This window comes from Hyperoodon ampullatus, assembly GCF_949752795.1.
Source record: "Hyperoodon ampullatus genome assembly, chromosome: 14".
Taxonomy (NCBI): Eukaryota; Metazoa; Chordata; class Mammalia; order Artiodactyla; family Ziphiidae; genus Hyperoodon; species Hyperoodon ampullatus.
Window position 1 is genome coordinate 55,209,967 of NC_136927.1, and position 17,787 is coordinate 55,227,753.

Below are 17,787 nucleotides of genomic sequence, written 5' to 3' on the forward strand. Positions count from 1 at the left end.
TTTTCCTCCAATCTCTTAGGTTCAGTTCATGGAGCCTGTGAATTAAACTGACAAAAGACAGGTTAACAGGAGAAAAGGTACAATTTTATTTTTCCTGCATGGGAGTTGAGAGGAAAGAAGATGCAGACCTACTAGAGAATGGACTTGAGGATACAGGGAGGGGGAAGGGTAAGCTGGGACAAAGTGAGAGAGTGGCATGGACATATATACACTACCAAATGTAAAACAGATAAGCTAGTGGGAAGCAGCCGCATAGCACAGGGAGATCAGCTCGGTGCTTTGTGACCACCTAGAGGGGTGGGGTAGGGAGGGTGTGAGGGAGGGAGATGCAAGAGGGAAGTGTATGTATATGTATAACTGATTCACTTTGTTATAAAGCAGAAACTGATGCACCATTGTAAAGCAATTATATTCTAATAAGGATGTTTAAAAAGAAAAAAGAAGCAATTAAACTTGGGGGCTTACATACCATTTTAACGAAGGATGATAAATTCTGGAGAAGTGACTAGACAAAGGAACGGAGGTTTGGGCTTCTGGGGGTGATAGATCATGGGGAAGTGACTAGGAAATACATGGGGAACTAACGGAAGATAAGGGTTCTTTTAGAAAGGACTGTTTATGCAGACTCATCCTGGCGTCAACTCTCCACCTCCAGTGATGAGTTGCTCTCCCTTTCCTGGTACAGGAAAAGCACTTTTCTTGCAGGAAATTTATAACCTGCTTTAGGCAGATAAGGGCAGAGAAGAGAACCCTTCTTGCATTTGTTGTTTCTCAATTGTCTTCAGCCCAAAGTAGTCCAAGTGGCATATTTTTGGGCAGCATATTCTGCTCCCCTTTAGGGCCAGAATGACTTCTCTTTCTGAGCTCTGAGGTAATTTTCCTCATTCAGAGGGTACAGCCTGGTTCTGGTTAAGCATCTCTCATCACAGCCCTGCTATGAACATAGGAAGCACCCCAGCTCAGCGTCTGGGTCTCCTCTGGTGGAAGTCCACAGAACCCCATGATCGTTCAGCCCAGAGGACAGAGAGAGGCTGCAGCCGGCCATGCCTGATCTCACCTCCTCCACCCAACCACACCTCAAGGCCAAAGTCACAGGGCAGGACCCTCCGTCCTTCTCTGCTCAACCTTGGGGGAGTAGCAACCACTTTTTTTTTTTTTTTTTTCGGCTGCATTGGGTGTTCATTGCTGTGCGTGGGCTTTCTCTAGTTGTGGCAAGCAGGGGCTATTCTTCGTTGCGTGGGCTTCTCAATGTGGTGGCTTCTCTTGTTGCGGAGCATGGGTTCTAGTTGCACGGGCTTCAGTAGTTGCAGCACGTGGGCTCAGTAGTTGCAGCACACATGCCGTAGAGCACACAGACTTCAATAGTTGCAGCGCATGGGCTCAGTAGTTGTGGCTTGTGGGCTCTAGAGCGCAGGCTCAGTAGTTGTGCTCGTGGCTTAGTTGCTTGCAGCATGTGGCATCTTCCCGGACCAGGGATTGAACCCATGTCCCTTGCATTGGCAGGCGGATTCTTAACCACTGCGCCACTGGGAAAGTCCCACAACCACTTTTTAAAAGTAAACTTTCTATTGAAGTATAACACAGGTACAGAAAAGTGCTCAATGCATTTCTATAAAATAAACACACCCATGTAACCAGCACCCAGATCAAGAACCAACACATTATCAACACTCCAAGATCTCCTAACCCCCAGTTACTGTCCTCTCCTTTTCTAGCGCTTTGGATGAGTTTTGCCTGGAATGTCTTTGTTTTAAAACAGCAATAAGGGCAACAACAATGGCCACCATTTATTCCTCATTCACTGAGTGCCTGGCCCAATGCCAGGTGCTTCACCTGGATTACCTGTCAACAGCCTATGGATGGAGTAGGTTGTATTATTATCTCCACTATAAAAGGGGGAAATTGAGGCTCAGGATAAGAGACCTGCTCAAGTCCATTCATTCCAACGTATTTACTGAATATTTACAATGTGACAAGGAAGGTGCTGGTGAGAGACTGAATATAAAAATGGAGGGCTTCCGGGGCTTCCCTGTTGGCACAGTGGTTGAGAGTCCGCCTGCCGATGCAGGGGACACGGGTTCGTGCCCCAGTCCAGGAAGATCCCACATGCCACGGAGCGGCTAGGCCCGTGAGCCATGGCCGCTGAGCCTGCGCGTCCAGAGCCTGTGCTCTGCAACGGGAGAGGCCACAACAGTGAGAGGCCCGCGTACCACTGAAAAAAATAAAAAAATAAAAAAATAAAAAATAAAAATGGACAATGGTCAGAGCACATGTGAAAACAGAACTCTGAGCCACCACTCAGGAAACCAGCCTATAAGTCAGAGTTGTAGGAAGTCAGAACACTATCTCCAGCAAGTAATCCAGGAAGCCAAACTAACCCCTGTAACAGTCGGCCCAAAACAATGCGGACTTGACTAATAACTCACAGCTCCCCTCATTTTGGTTCCTGCTTCCAACTTAGGACCAATCAGAGAAAGCCAAATACACTCCCTGACATACTCACATAGGATGTCCAGCTTCTACTAGCCTGCCTCTGGCTTCCCCGCTGACAGCCTCCTATCAGAGCATATCTGAGCCTTCCTTTTTTTTTCCACTATAAAGCTTTCCTGGGCTCCCTGGTGGCACAGTGATTAAGAATCCGCCTGTCAATGGCGGGGACATGGGTTTGAGCCCTGGTCCAGGAAGATCCCACATGCCGCGGAGCAACTAAGCCCGTGCGCCACAACTACTGAGCCTGCACTCTAGAGCCTGAGAGCCACAACTACTGAGCCCGTGTGCCACAACTACTGAAGCCCTCGCACGTAGAACCCATGCTCCACAACAAGAGAAGCCACCTCAGTGAGAAGCCCGCCCACCACAACCAAGAGCAGCCCCTGCTCGCTGCAACTAGAGAAAGCCTGCGTGCAGCAACCAAGACCCAACGCAGCCAAAAATAAATAAATAAATTTATAAAAAATAAAATAAAATAAAATAAAGCTTTCCTGCTCCTCTGCCTGCCTTCGGGGCTCTGCCAAACACAAGTGATGGTGATCAACTCCCTTGCCTCAGGATGCTCTGAATAAATAGCCCTTGCATGTTCTCATTTGGTTGGTCTTTGTGTCCACATGGGGAAACAGAGTTGAATAAACACAGCCCCTGCCCGTGCCCTCGTGCGTCTTACTGGCCAGTGGGCAGAGAGACACTATTCAAGTAATCACAGCAAGTGGGACCGTGCAGCTGTGATTTTGCTATAAGAGAGAAGCATGGTGGTTCAACTGCCTGTGAAGTGGGGGGTCTGACCTGGTCTGGGAGTCAAGGAAGGCTTCCTGGAAGAAGTGACACTTGAGCAGAGATATAAGGGCTGTGTATGAGACATCTATGGTGAGAAGAAGGAGAAGAGTTTTCAGGTAAAGTCAACAGTACAAAGAGGCCATGGATGGCGGAAAGGTAACTCGAGGGACTGAAGTGGGAGACAGTGTGAGATGAGGCTGGAGAAGTCCGCAGGGGACAGATCAGGCAGGGCCTTCAGGGCCATGGGAAGGACTTCTGTCTTTATTCCAAGAGCAAGTGGAACCCAGTGAAGGACTTGTGGTTTAGCAGCAGAGGCGGGAGAGAGGGATGGGGAGCCATATGCTTGAAGTTATAGGTTGAATCGTGTGCCCCCCCAAAAGATATGCTGAAGTCCTAATCCCCATCCCTCAAAATGTGACCTTATTTAGAAATAAGGTCATTGCAGATGTAATTAGTTAAGATGAGGTCATACTAAAGTAGGGTGAACACAATCCATTATGACTGGTGTCCCTCTAAGAAGAGGACACAAATGGAGAAGATGGCCATGTGATGATAGAGGCAGAGATTGTAGTGATGCAGCTACAAGCCAAGGAATGCTGAGGACTGCCAGCAAAGCCAGAAGCTGGAAGAGGCAGGGATGGATCCTCCCATAGAGACTTTCAGAGGGAGCATGGCTCTGCTGTCACCTTGATTTGGGCTTCTGGCCTCCAGAACTTGAGACAACAGATTTTGTCACTCAGTCTGTTACAGCAGCCCTAGGAAACTTAACACAGGTGGGTTTTTAGAAAGGTCCACCCAGTTAGGTTGGAAGGGGAACCCAAGTGGATGAGGCTTGGCCAGTTAGGAGTTCACTGCAATTATTCCCCAGAGAGATGATGGTGGCTTGGACTAGGATGGTGACAGTGGGGCATGGAGAGAAGATGAAGTTGAGAAACGTTAGAATGTGACATCCATTGAGAGAGTATGGAAGTAGGTCAGCTGTGCTTTTATCTACAGCGTCATAAACACTGAAAAAGCCTCAGACACTTCTAGGAAATTAGTCACCAGCAAGGCAGCTGGGGTTGGGCATAGGCAGTGATGACATCTCGGACAGGCCAGTGGGTCAGGAGATGGGTCAGGCCAGTGTGGCTGGAAAGACAACATCACAGAGCTACACAATCAGCAGGTGTGTGGGCTCAGAGTAGAGGAAGTCTGCAAGATTAAGAGGCACACCAGGGATTTGGACTGAAACAGGTGACTGGGGACAGCATCAAATATCCGAGACAGAAGTGTGATCTCAGAGTCCAGGGCCCTTGGCAGTAGCAAAGTCCAAATACACAGCCTGGCCAGAATCGCCAAGTTCCCTGCTTCCTGCTGCCAGGCTTCCCCACTGCAGACATTGCTAGTCGACCCAGGCATCCATTCCTTCCACTCTGGGAAGTCCCTACCAACCGAGTGGAATGCATACACAAATGAAATACTCTTGCAATCCCAGGACAGGGGTGGGATTCAACAGGGGACTCTGAGACCTCTCTGGACACTTGCAGACCTGCACTTGGTCCCTTGATCCTCAAAAGAACCCAGGGAACTTGACGGAGCAGACACTTGAATTACCCCTATTTCCCACAAGAGGAAATTGGGACCCAGAGTTACACAACTAATAAAGGACAGATCCGGGCTCAAATTAAGGTCTTCTACTTCTAAAGCTTCCTTCTACTCTTTCCCCGGAGCAGCTGTGAGTTGGTGGCCAAAATAAGGAAGATTACTGAATCAACATTTTTTACTGCAGTAAAATACTCATAACAAACATTACCATTATAACCATTTTAAGTGTATAGCTCTGTGGCTTTAAGTACACTCACACTGCTGTGCAACTGTCCCCACCATCCATCTCCAGAACGTTTTCATCCTCCCAAAACGGAATCTCTGTCCTCATTAAACACTAACTCGCCCCCCACCCCGCCCCCACCTTCTACTTTCTGTCTCCATGATTTTGACTCCTCCAGGGACCTCATATTAGTGAAATCACAGACCGTTTGTCCTTCTGTATGAGTCAACATTTTGACCCCCAGATTGCACATGGTGGAATTCAAGTCAGAATCCTAGTTACACTGTTGATTCAGACATCATGTTTACTGGGTCTCTGTTATCTTTAGTTTCTATCAGAAAAACAGCATGAAAATCTAAAGTGTCTTGGTTTAACCCATATACTGTTTTCATTTAAATGAGCAGATTTTTAAAAATGTCTTTATCTCTGTGGACAGTTGTAAACCTTTCCACAGAAAGGACTCAGCCAGTTTCTATGGCAACTTAATGTCAGCAACCTAATTTCTTGAGACTTATTTTCAGAAACTGTTTTTTTAAAGGTTGGGCAAGTGGATGCTGGCTGGTAATCTTGTTTTTAAGTTCTTTTTTGCTGTTTTTATATATCTATTCATCAAATAATTTCCGAGTACCTAACGAGGTCTGGCATGTACTAGGCATTGGGGCAACATCATGTGGGCAAGACAGAAATGGTGCTGACCTGAGGTTTGGTAATTTAAGAAATGCTGTAGGGACATAGAAAACAAACTGATGGTTACCAAAGGGGAAAGCAGGGGAGGGATAAATTAGGCGTTTGGGATTAACAGATACACAATAATATACATGAAATTGATAACCAACAAGGAAAAGAATCTGAAAAAGTATATATATATATATGAATATATATATATATATATATATAAAAAACCGAATCACTTTGCTACATACGTGAAACTAACACAACATTGTAAGTCAACTATATTTCAATAAAAAAATAAAAACCTTATAAAATGCAAAAATAATGCTGTAGATGTTCCTGAGAGAAACTTTTCATTGATGACACTAGCAAAAGTACAGAGCAGGGATGGGGGTAGGGAAATATATCTGGGATCAAACTGAAGATGACTATCCAGGTTGTACCCCCGGGGAAGAATCTGAGGCCCTTCTCTAAAAAATCACTGAATAATTCTGTTTGCAACATGGGATCAGTTTTGACTTTTAAAAAACTTGAATTCAGCCTTAAAAAAAGAAGGAAATCCTGTCATATGCTACCACATGGATGAAGCTTGAGGGCATTTTGCTAAGTGAAAGAAACCAGTCACAGAAAGACAAATACTGCACGATTCCACTTCTAAGGGGCATCTAAAGTAGTCTAACTCTTAGACACAGAAAGTAGCATGGTGGTCGCCAGGGGCTCAGGGAGGGGAAATGGGGATTTCTTGTTCAATGGGTAAAGAGGTCGGTTTTGTCAGACGAAAAGGTTCTAGAGATTTGTTGTCCAACCATGTACATGTAGTTAACGCTACTATATGGTGTGTACACTTAAAAATGGGTAAGATGGTAAATTTTATGTTATGTGTTTTTTTACCACAATTTTAAAAAAAGAGTCTAGCACAGTGATGGCCACATAGAGACTCTATAAATGTTTGCTGAAAGTAAAAACAAACAAACAAACAAAAACAAATCATGAGGTCCCAAGTCCTGGCCTCATATATCTTCTGCAAATTTTACCTATGGGGTTGGGAATGGTTGGTTGTTTTCCTCCTTTTTGCCTTTTTAGTGTGTGCAATTTAAGATGTAGCTGAGAGCAATGTGGATGCAACTAGAGATTATCATACTAAGTGAAGTCAGAAAGAGAAAGACAAATACCATATGATATCACTTATATGTGGAATCTAAAATATGACACAAATGAACCTATCTACAGAACAGAAACAGGATCACAGACATAGAGAACAGACTTATGGTTGCCAAGGGGGAGGAGGTTGGGGGAGGGATGGAGTGGGAGGTTGGAATGAGCAGATGTAAGCTTTTATACGTAGAATGGATAACTGACAAGGTCCTACTGTATGGCACAGAGAACTAGATTCAGTATCCTATGATAAACCATAATGGAAAAGAATATTTTAAAAAAGAATGTATGTATGTGTATAACTGAATCACTTTGCTGTTCAGCAGAAATTAACACATTGTAAATCAACTATACTTTAATAATAATAAAAAAAGATATAGCTGAGGGCTTCCCTGGTGGCGCAGTGATTGAGAGTCCGCCTGCTGATGCAGGGGACATAGGTTCGTGCCCTGGTCCGGTAAGATCCCACATGCCGTGGAGCGGCTGGGCCTGTGAGCCATGGCCGCTGAGCCTGCGCGTCCAGAGCCTGTGCTCCACAACGGGAGAGGCCACAACAGTGAGAGGCCTGCGTACTGCAAAAAAAAAAAAAAAAAAAAAAAAAGATATAGCTGAGATAAACCAAAGTCAAGACTTTTTTGGAAAGTCATCTAACCAGTACCATCCCCTGGGCTGGACAAGTCCTTCGTATCCATGTGACACTGACTTCGAGTCTGTCAGGCTTAGACTGAGGTCGGTCTCACGTGTCCACAGTTTCAGAGGCTGACCACAGGCCTGCCTCTGGCAGCAGCTTCTAACATCTGGGGGGCACTTTTCAGTTTACAGAGCACCCCCAGATGTGTTTACCTCACTTCAACCACTGTCTCCTCTTTACCAGGCCTCTGGTGCCTTTACACTTTGCTGGCAGGGTTGGTTTGCAGAATCGAAAACTTTGTTAAGCCTTGTTGAGGTTTCTTTTTGAAAATTGTTTGTTCCCACCCACATTCCCTTGAGATATAAATAGAAAAAAAAAAAAAGAGGTTTAATTAGTAAAGCAAGACATCTGAGCTACGTCCACCTGATCCTTGAAAAGGAAATCTGAGAGGTTCTTACTATCGCTTTTTCAATCCTATATAAGGTAGGTCAGTAAGGTAGCAAAACCGCATCTGTTTTTTTTTTTTTTTTTTTTTTTTGGCTCTTTCAACTCTTTTCCCTGATTCTTCTTAGAGGAAAATCTAAAACGGTGAGTAGCTGGTGGGCCTACCAGACCCCAGACTCTTCTTTCTTACACGCATTTATATTAGGTTGGTGCATGCTGTGCTCAGATTCTCTTTTCCCATGGAATTGACACATGGATGGATTTTGATCTCTGGTAGATGCGTTTTTTGATGTCTCTGATTCCCATCCTTCAGGACAGATAGCAACCCTTCCATAGAAGGTCTGCAAGCAGCCCAAGCTCTATCTTTCCCTAAATGGAATTTGCAACACTGCATTTCTCTGGCTGGTGTGTTAAAATGCTATTGTATTTGTAACACGGTTTACTTCTGAATGGTTTGTAGATGCCTATGTAAGTGGTCGATGATGTAATTATAATTTTTACAAGAAAACAGAATCGAATTGTTCTTTAGGTTGTATTTTTAAAGTTCATCTTTAACTCCATTCAGGAGAGGGCACTGAGACACAGGGGACTGGGATCTTCTCGATATTTGGTTTTTTATTTGGATATTCTGTCCCAGCTCTTAATACAATACTATGCTTACCACATTTAAAAAATTTTCAACAAATTTGCATTTTCTGTGGGCCTGGGGGTGTGTGGGGGGTGTAGTCCCCCCAGACGTGCATGTTTCTGCTTGCCATTCACCACATCTTGTTTATTCTGTGTGAACAGGTGGAAAATGAGCATCACAGATGTCCTTAGTGCTGATGACATTGCAGCAGCCCTGCAGGAGTGCCAAGGTAAAGCGGAAACAAGGCAGGGGTGGGTTTCTCTCACGGACCTCTACCTCCCGAAAAGCTACAAAAATTAAAATGTGAACTTTGCTGAAAATTCATGGGATCAGAGAAAAACTTATTAACTAGATAACTACAATGATAAAAATATGAGATCTGAACATATGATCACATTTCTGTAAGGTGAAAGAAACTTACTAAATGTGAAAAAGAGGAATCAGTGGATGCCATGTAGCCTGTTTGAATCCCATGATTGCATTTCTCCCACCAACTAGACCAGTGGTGCTGGCATCTTGGATACACAGCCAGTAAAAAGAGCAGGGGGAGGCACAGAGGAGAGGAGGCGAGAGAAGGGGAGACGGACAAAGTCAAGTGGAGAGGGAAAGCTGGGAAGGGGGAAAGGAGATGAGAGCACAAAGCCATCCAGTCTTGGCTGCCTCAAAATCTCGGTCCCTGTAGCTCAATGCTATTATGAAAAGTAGTATTTTTAATAACCTATGTTTTCAGCACTTTGGCCCAAAGACAGAATGCAATCCAGTGAGCATCAGAATAACCCATTCTCTGTTCTTCAGACCCGGATACTTTTGAACCCCAAAAATTCTTCCAGACATCGGGCCTCGCCAAGATGTCAGCCAGTCAGGTGAAGGATGTTTTTCGTTTCATAGACAACGACCAGAGTGGGTACCTGGATGAAGAAGAGCTGAAGTAAGCTTTGTCCTAAGCCCGTCTGGCATCCCAACAATGCTAGCTGGGGCTGGGGTGTAGTGGGGGCCAGCCCCCTAAGTATCCTTCAGTGTCCAGCCTTGATGCTGGACACTCAGCAGATTCTCATGAAAGGGAAGAACATGAGTCGGTGGGCCACATATCTACCCACGCAAAACACTAAACATGGGCACCAAAGACTGTGGGTGCAAAAATTCATTAGTCTTAGAGGTTTTCTTGGGCAAACAGACTTATAACAAAATTCTGGAAAGATGTTTTAAAACAAAATGCCCACCGTTAGTCTCTACAATGAAGGAAGCCTTTGCCTGCTAAGATCTTGACTGATTATTGCAACTGTTGGAACAGACAGTTTGCTTCAAGAGAAAGGGGTAAGCATAGAAATGTGTGTGGGTTTTCAAAACAGTCCCCTCAATCTTTATTATCCTGTAGGTTTTTCCTCCAGAAGTTTGAGAGTGGTGCTAGAGAACTGACCGAGTCAGAAACCAAGTCCTTGATGGCGGCTGCAGATAATGATGGAGACGGGAAAATTGGGGCTGATGGTATGTTCACACCTGTACACAACATAAGAGACTTTAGCTGAGGCAGCATCTGGGGCAGGGAGCTTAGGCCATGAGATCAGACGGATATGGGTTAAAATCCCCCTTTCTTAACCTTGCTGAGCCTCAGTCTTCTCATCTGCAAAATAGAACTAAAGTGAGGATGCAAATGATGTATGTCAAGACTCTGGCATGATTCCTGGGGATGTACCATAGAAGCTGGTCCCACTGGTCACTGTCTATGAACCAGAAAATACTCTTCACCTGACCAGGGTACTAGCTACTTTCCTGGCCAATTATGTGCAAGACACCCTAATGCACCTTGAAAATAATGTAAGAAATCTCCACCAGTGGGATGTGAGTCTCTCTGAATAAGGGAAGGACTGACATTCTCAAGTATGTCTCATGCTAAAGAGTCTACTGACTTGAGTAGGAAAGCCTCAGCTTTCAAGGGGTTAAACAAATACGTTTTATTGGACAGTAGCCCGAAATATTAGAGAACAAATAAATCAATCATCATTTATGCAGTCTTCTGTATGCAGAGCCTTATATTCAAATTTTAGCATAATTGCATGGCTGTAGGACTATGTTTATCTGATTTTGTCAGGTTGCTTACATGATTTTCACCTACTTTGTGCATGTCAACTCAGGAGAACTTATGTGTGGTTCTTATGGTGGTACTAATTAAAATGTAAAACTGCTACTTTAGATCCTCATTTAAAAAATCTATTCAAAATGATACCACTATAACTTACTACATGAGACTTAACGTACCTTGTATAGATAGGTCAGAAAAATAACTTAGGTAAGGGAAAGTTGATTTATTTAAACCTAACCATGAAAGACTTCCAAATAAGCAAAGCTTACCGATAAATATAAAGCAAATCCCCAGTTTTCAATTTTAGTCTGTAGCATCCACACCTTATTATTATTATTATTATCTTTTAGTAATATAAATTTGGGGGGTAAGGTTAGGGTTCAGTAAAGAAAAGTTAGTTCAAAGTCCCGCTCTATTAAATGTTTCCTAAATATGCAATACATAGCTACTTAATAGAAAAAGAAAACCTCCCATTTCTGTCCTGAATTGACCAGACAAAAGGTTGAGTGAGCACAGATTGTTATGGGCCACTATACTGAATTCACTCATTGTCAGAGAGAAATAAACTGGGTTGGCAAATTCTAACACAAGGGGCTCTTATCAAAAAACTAAAGATGTTTGTTAGATTAGGCAGGAAGATGGAATGCTGCAGACTGTCAGGACCAGTGGGCAGTGACACCTTTTCTTCCTTTTGTGCCCTTGGAGGGGGCCATGCCCATCATCTGACAATCAGCTTCGTTCCCTTTCCTCTTCAGAACTCTCACTGGCCATAGCACGTCTGTAAAGTACCAAGCCATCCTCGCTGACCCTGTTCTCACCTCTTCTGTTCTAGAATTCCAGGAAATGGTACATTCTTAAAGGGCCCAGACTATGGAGATAGAATCAGCTGGAAGGCCTCCAAAGCCCCAGGAACTGGGACACCCCGCATCCTCCCCCTAATTTATTTATTTCCCCCAAAATGCTTCTGCAATTTGCCCATTGTTTTAGTTAGGTCATAAGACAGTCATCCGTGACTTTTTGGTGGTGAGTATGCCCTGATGACTCCTGTAAGATCCTCAGAAGACAAAAAATGCCTTTTAAAAAAATCATCCAATAAAGACACCTTTCTCATCATCTGCTGATGTGTGGGTGTGGTTTTTTTCCTCCGAGAGGTAGAGGGATGAAAGTAATTTGGAGACCGAAGGCTTTTAGGAAGAATTCTGGTCTTACCGGGCGTCAGGCTAGGGTTTTCTCAGCGATTTATCTGAGTCTGAAATGCCTATGAAGAGGTTTTAGCCAGCAGAAAGTCATGCTTGCTTATGTGTTTTCTGCTACTGGGTGTTAGATTGCCATAAGCGAGATTTAAGTTAAAGTAAACAGTACAAGACAGGAAGAAGTGCGAGGCTACCGTGGCCCTAAAGCTAAGGAGACTTGCTATGCTGATTGAGACAGGCAGACATATTTTCGAGCCTTTTTTTTTCCTTTTTCTTAGAAAAACAAGCTATCAGACACTTGCCGGCTCTGACCCGTTCTCCTGTCTCCCCCCTCCCCCTCCCTTCCCCTCCCCCTTCCCCTCCCCCCTCCCCCTTCCCCTCCCCCTTCCCCTCCCCCACTCCCCCAGTTCTCCCTCCCCCTCTCCACTTTCTCAGCCACTACTTTCCTGGCTCTTATTTGATACCACCTGAGCCAATTACACCCAGAATTGCCCGAACACTTGAGGCGAGCCTCAGGGTCCCATTACAGGACTTTCATTAGGGTGGGGCAATCTCAAGCCAGGAAATTCTCATTAGGCTGATTTCCAGGTGGCAAGTTCAAGCTGTTCTCTTGGGCTGACCCCCGGGTTGAGGACTCCTGGGAGGAAGCAAGGCATCTTCCCGGGAGCTCGTTTAAAAGCTCGCACTTTTGGGCTTCCCTGGTGGCGCAGTGGTTGAGGGTCCGCCTGCCGATGCAGGGGACACGGGTTCGTGCCCCGGTCTGGGAAGATCCCACATGCCGCAGAGCGGCTGGGCCCGTGAGCCATGGCCACTGAGCCTGTGCTCCGGAGCCTGTGCTCCGCAAGGGGAGAGGCCACAACAGTGAGAGGCCCGCCTAAAGCTCGCACTTTTTACCCCGACACAGAAGTTAACAACACCCTGGGGGCCTCTCCTGGGTTTGCTGCCATCCTGCTAAGTAGCTTAGCAACTCTGAACTCCTGTTTTTTGGAGGGTTGTGGCAGAGCAGCTTTTCAAAGTGTGGGACATGTACCATAAGGGGGCCTCAAGATGATTTTAGGGGGACAGGGGTCAATATTGTTAAATTTAATAACCGTGTATTTATTTTAATAGGAATCAGGAAAATAAAAGTAGCACAAACCTGATTTCAGTATCACCGCTTTAGAATGAGGCTATTAGACATTTGAAAGTGTACCGATTTGAAGATTTGAAGAATATTAAGTCACGTTGGAGGGACAAAACCCCTAAAGGTCGTTTTCAGATGAGTCAAACTGGGGAAATCTAGCCTGAAAATGAAGCACTCTTTGGGGAGAGCCAAAGAATGGAGCTGTGTCATGTCACGGCTCTCTTTTCCCCTCTCCCGGTACACACCTGCGCCTTCATGCTCTCCTCATTCCCCGGCCATCCTGGCAGGAATTGGGTTAGTTCCTCCCCACCTCTAGCTTCCCTGGGTATGTGACAATGTCTCCCACGTACCAGCAGAGGGCTTTCCGGGCCAGTACTGATGACCTAAGAGACCTGATTCCTAAAACAATCCACATGTTGCCTTCACCGCGGCACAATGTGGATACTCTGATCCTCCTGATATTTCATTCACTCCGTTGGCCCTTCCCAGCTAAGGGCTCTTCATTCCAACAGTTCTGAAGGGGGACACTTTAAATAACTCAGCATGATCCTGTAGCCCTCTTTCCACGGGGCTCTGGCTACCATATGCCTCGGAGAAACAATGTGAATGATGATGCTTTTAAATAATGGTTATGAGCTTTTAATTGACTAAGCAATCCATCATCCACTGGAGCAGCAAAGGCAGCCTCAAAGCATCTAGTAAAGATCGTGGATTTCTGTTATTTTTTCCTGTCACTCAGGAGGGGACCTGTATGGGAATAATCACTGGAGGGGTTATTTGGAGCACCCAGGGGACACTGTGTCATTGGATGTTACTGATGTTCTGAATGTCTTGGGGAAGTTGCTCAGAGGATGGATGAATCGCCAAAAAGGATGAATCGCCACAAATTTTTCATACATAGAATGATGGTCGGTTATTCATGAATTGTGTTCATTCTACTGTTTCAAAAGTACAATTCAAATTATTTTTGCCCATTTCAATTACATCACTTTTTCATTCTTCTAACCCAGTCTTAGGAATTTAATTTCAGTCTCTATCAATAGATAATAAACAGCAATCAAAAGGAGCCATCTCTCTATATTTAACACCCAAAAAATGTCAGCTGGTATGCTTAAATGAAACAAAAATCTTGTGTGGTCTTGATTCATACCAATTTTTAATTATGTTGTTTGCATCTGGGGTGTTTGGGGCAGGGGGTGAGTATTCTACTCTGAATGCAGGTAATAACAGCTCTGGGCATTTGAACATATCTGTGAATTAGCACTTTTCATTTGGGGGGTTATTTTTCTAAGTTGAAATTTTGTAGAAACATTAGCATTTCCAAATTTTAGTGTTAAGTATAATTTGAAAACAAAAAACGTTTTCAAAAATTTCCTTAGTTTTAGTCATCATGTAAATATAGTACAAACAACTAATTTTTAGATGGGTCCTATTCAATATGTGCCTCATGGAAAAAAAAAAGTGAAAGGACATATAGCAAAATGTTAACAGTAGTTATCTCCAGCTGGTAGGATTACAGAACAACGAGATGAGCATGAAGGCTTTTTCAGTGGGGGAGCATAGTAACTAGAGAAAACAAAAAACAGACAGGTAGAATTCACCCAATCAATCCACCTCAAGAAAGCATGTTCTCAGCAGTAGAATGATGTTATTTTGACTTTGAAATGAGGGCCTAGATTGCCTAGCAGGTCACAGAGCTGAAAAACCTGGTGTCTCTTATTTTCCCTAATTGCTAATAAAATAGGGTGGCAACAGTGGCTTTAATTTGGACTATTTTTACTTAACTATAATTTTAGTTTATAGTTTGGTAGTTATAATTTAACGGAACATGATCGCAAAGTCAGCTTCGTGAATGTGCTTAATTGTTGAGACTAATGAAAATTATTAAAATATTTGAAACGTTATTTAGTATTTTGCTTCAGCCTCTACACACTATGAAATACGTAAACAGGTTTTCGCAGTTCTTTCCAGCTCCAAAACAAAGTGTAGCAAAATGGTGAAGATGTGAAATATTTGTCTAGTTGTTCAGGTTTACAAGCTACATAGTTAATTCCATGTAACGACTGCAGTTTAATTTTGTGTAATGAGTACTCGGGAATCCGATTTCAAGCAAAAACCTATCTTATATCTCTTCTGCTAATGTTAAGGTATGGTATTACTTTGCAAACACTTAAGAAGACAGATGAAATTGGAATCACCGGGATCGTTTCCATCTGGCCTGTTAATTTATTCACTGGAAAGGCTATTCATTTACATAATGTTTTAACTGGTTCCAAAAAGTCGACTTTTTTTGGAAGAGGGTGGATTTTGACATCATTTTCTTATGGGTTCTACAATGAATGTAGATGGATTCACACCTTAAATTGTAAGGTATTTCAAACATACATCTGAGACTACACAGATATGCAGCAAACACCTGTGTACCTACTGCCTCACTGTATCAAACCTTGGCAGGAACTATCTGGTTGCTTTGTAATATGTCATCTTGCTTAGGCTGTAGGTATCTGGTTAGGGTGGGCCGCAGGAGACATCTTGCCTGGGATTAGGAGGATGGGAGTGAAGCAGCCATGGTACTGATGCTCCAGAGGTCGGTGCGGGGGTAGCTTACCTGCTGGCTCCCCTCTTTGCTGCGGGGCCCTCCTTCTGCTCCCAGCTCCAGGTGCGCTTCCTTCTGTGACAAAGGACACCAGCCTTTCCTGAAGGACATCAGAGTTGGGAGCAGTGAGAGACTGACATGGTTCCAGTCTGTCCCTAGGGGTTCCAGTTTGTCCTCATTCTCCCCCTCTTTGCATCCATCTTCCCTTCCTGTCTGCTCTGCAGATTTCAAGCTTCAGCATCAAATGAAGGCAACAGCCTTATAGAGACTATTGAACCAGACCTCACAAGCTCATAGTACCTGTAATACATACATTTATATATATCACTGTATATATTACGTGACTACATAATTGCATAATACCTGTAATTCATATCTAAAAAGTTACGTTATATGTAATACACATATATATATTTTCTAGATGGTTCTCATTCTCCAACTGAACACTGATTTACCAAATTTCCTTCAGGTTTTTCTTTTTTTCTTTTTTTTTTTTGCGGTACGCGGGCCTCTCACTGTTGTGGCCTCTCCCGTTGTGGAGCACAGGCTCCGGACGCGCAGGCTCAGCGGCCATGGCTCACGGGCCCAGCTGCTCCGCAGCATGTGGGATCTCCCCGGACCGGGGCATGAACCCGCATCCCCTGCATCGGCAGGCGGACTCTCAACCACTGCGCCACCAGGGAAGCCCAGGGATTCATTTTTTAATAAAAAGAATCACACATTTTGGAAGATCCTTTACGGGTGATCACAGGAGGAGACGGAGATAGAGGACAATTTTAACTGCAGGAGAGAGATGTACCCTCAGGATGAAGGTCACCTCTGAATGACACAGTCTCTGGGCTCTAAGTCAACAGAGAAAAGATCGATTACTTGACTCATGGGTCTGTTATTTCTGCCAGCAGAGAGGAAGTGGCTCTTTGTACAGGTGGCCTTGGAGGTGTATATCACACCCAGACCTCTAGCCAGCAGTTTCCTCTTGGGGCTCAGTACTGAGATGAGCGTAGGGAGGAGAGAACTCAGTAGAATGTCTGATCAGTCTGTACCCGAGCTCTGTCTGCACAGCATGCAGCAGACAGAACTATGAAGGGGGAAAGTCCGTTTCTCCATCCTCCCTGTTCCTACCTCCATAACTGATCCATCAATACACTTACACTGTGTCCTTTAAGGCAGGCATTGCACTGCACAATAGGAACAAGAGGATGACTCCAATTGGGTCCTACCATTGACAAGCTCACTTTTCTTGTTAGTGGGGAGACATACATATGTAAGAACATGTCTAGAACCTCCCTCCCTGGAACTGTGTCTTCTTACCTGGAACTGTGCCTATATCTTATTCCCCTGGAATATTGAGTCCACAAATTCTTTTTCTTTTTTTCAGCTTTACTGAGGTATAGTTGACATTTAAAATTGTGATATATTTAAAGTGTAGAACGTGGTGATTTTATATACGCATGGATTGTGAACGGATTCCCACCATCAAGTTAAGAAACACATCCATTGCCTCTTATATTTACTTTTTTTTATGAAAACACTTAATTCTACTTTCTTAGCAAATTTCAATTATACAACACAGTGTTATTAGCTATAGTCACCATGTTTACATTAGATCCTTAGACCTTATTTATCTTATTAACTGAAAGTTTGTACCCTTTTACCAGCCTCTCCCTATTTCCCTCACCACCACCACCCAGTCCCTGGCAACCATTGTTATTCTATTCTGTGTTTCTTTGAGTTCCATTTATTTTTTAAAAGTTTCCACATATAAGTGATGCCACACACTATTTGTCTTTCTCCATCTGGCTTATTTCACTTAGCATAATGCCCTCCAGCCTCATCCATGTTGTCACAAATGGCAGGATTTCCTTTTTTCTCATGGCTGAATAATATTCTCTTGTGCACATACATGCCACATTTTGTTTATTCATTCATCCATCAATGGACACTTAGGTTGTTTCCATACCTTGGATATTGTGAATCATGCTGCAATGCACATGGGAGTACAGACATCTCTTCTAGATAATGATTTCATTTCCTTTAGATATATACTCACAAGAGGAATGGCTGAATCACACGGTAGTTCTATTTTTAACTTTTTGAGGTATCTCCATACTGTTTTCCATAGTGGCTGCACCAATTTACATTCCCACTCATAGTGCACCAGAGTTCCTTTTTCTCTACATCCTGGCCA

General features: G+C 43.9%; 1 protein-coding gene across 1 annotated transcript; it reads left to right on the forward strand.

Moving 5' to 3' along the window:
- Positions 1-8,775: 8,775 nt before the first annotated feature.
- LOC307063085 (oncomodulin) lies at positions 8,776-10,133 on the forward strand (the record flags this gene model as incomplete). Its single annotated transcript, XM_079719068.1, has 3 exons — positions 8,776-8,836; positions 9,403-9,535; positions 9,983-10,133. The coding sequence occupies 3 exons, from the start codon at positions 8,776-8,778 to the stop codon at positions 10,131-10,133; spliced, it is 345 nt and encodes a 114-aa protein (XP_079575194.1).
- Positions 10,134-17,787: the final 7,654 nt, after the last annotated feature.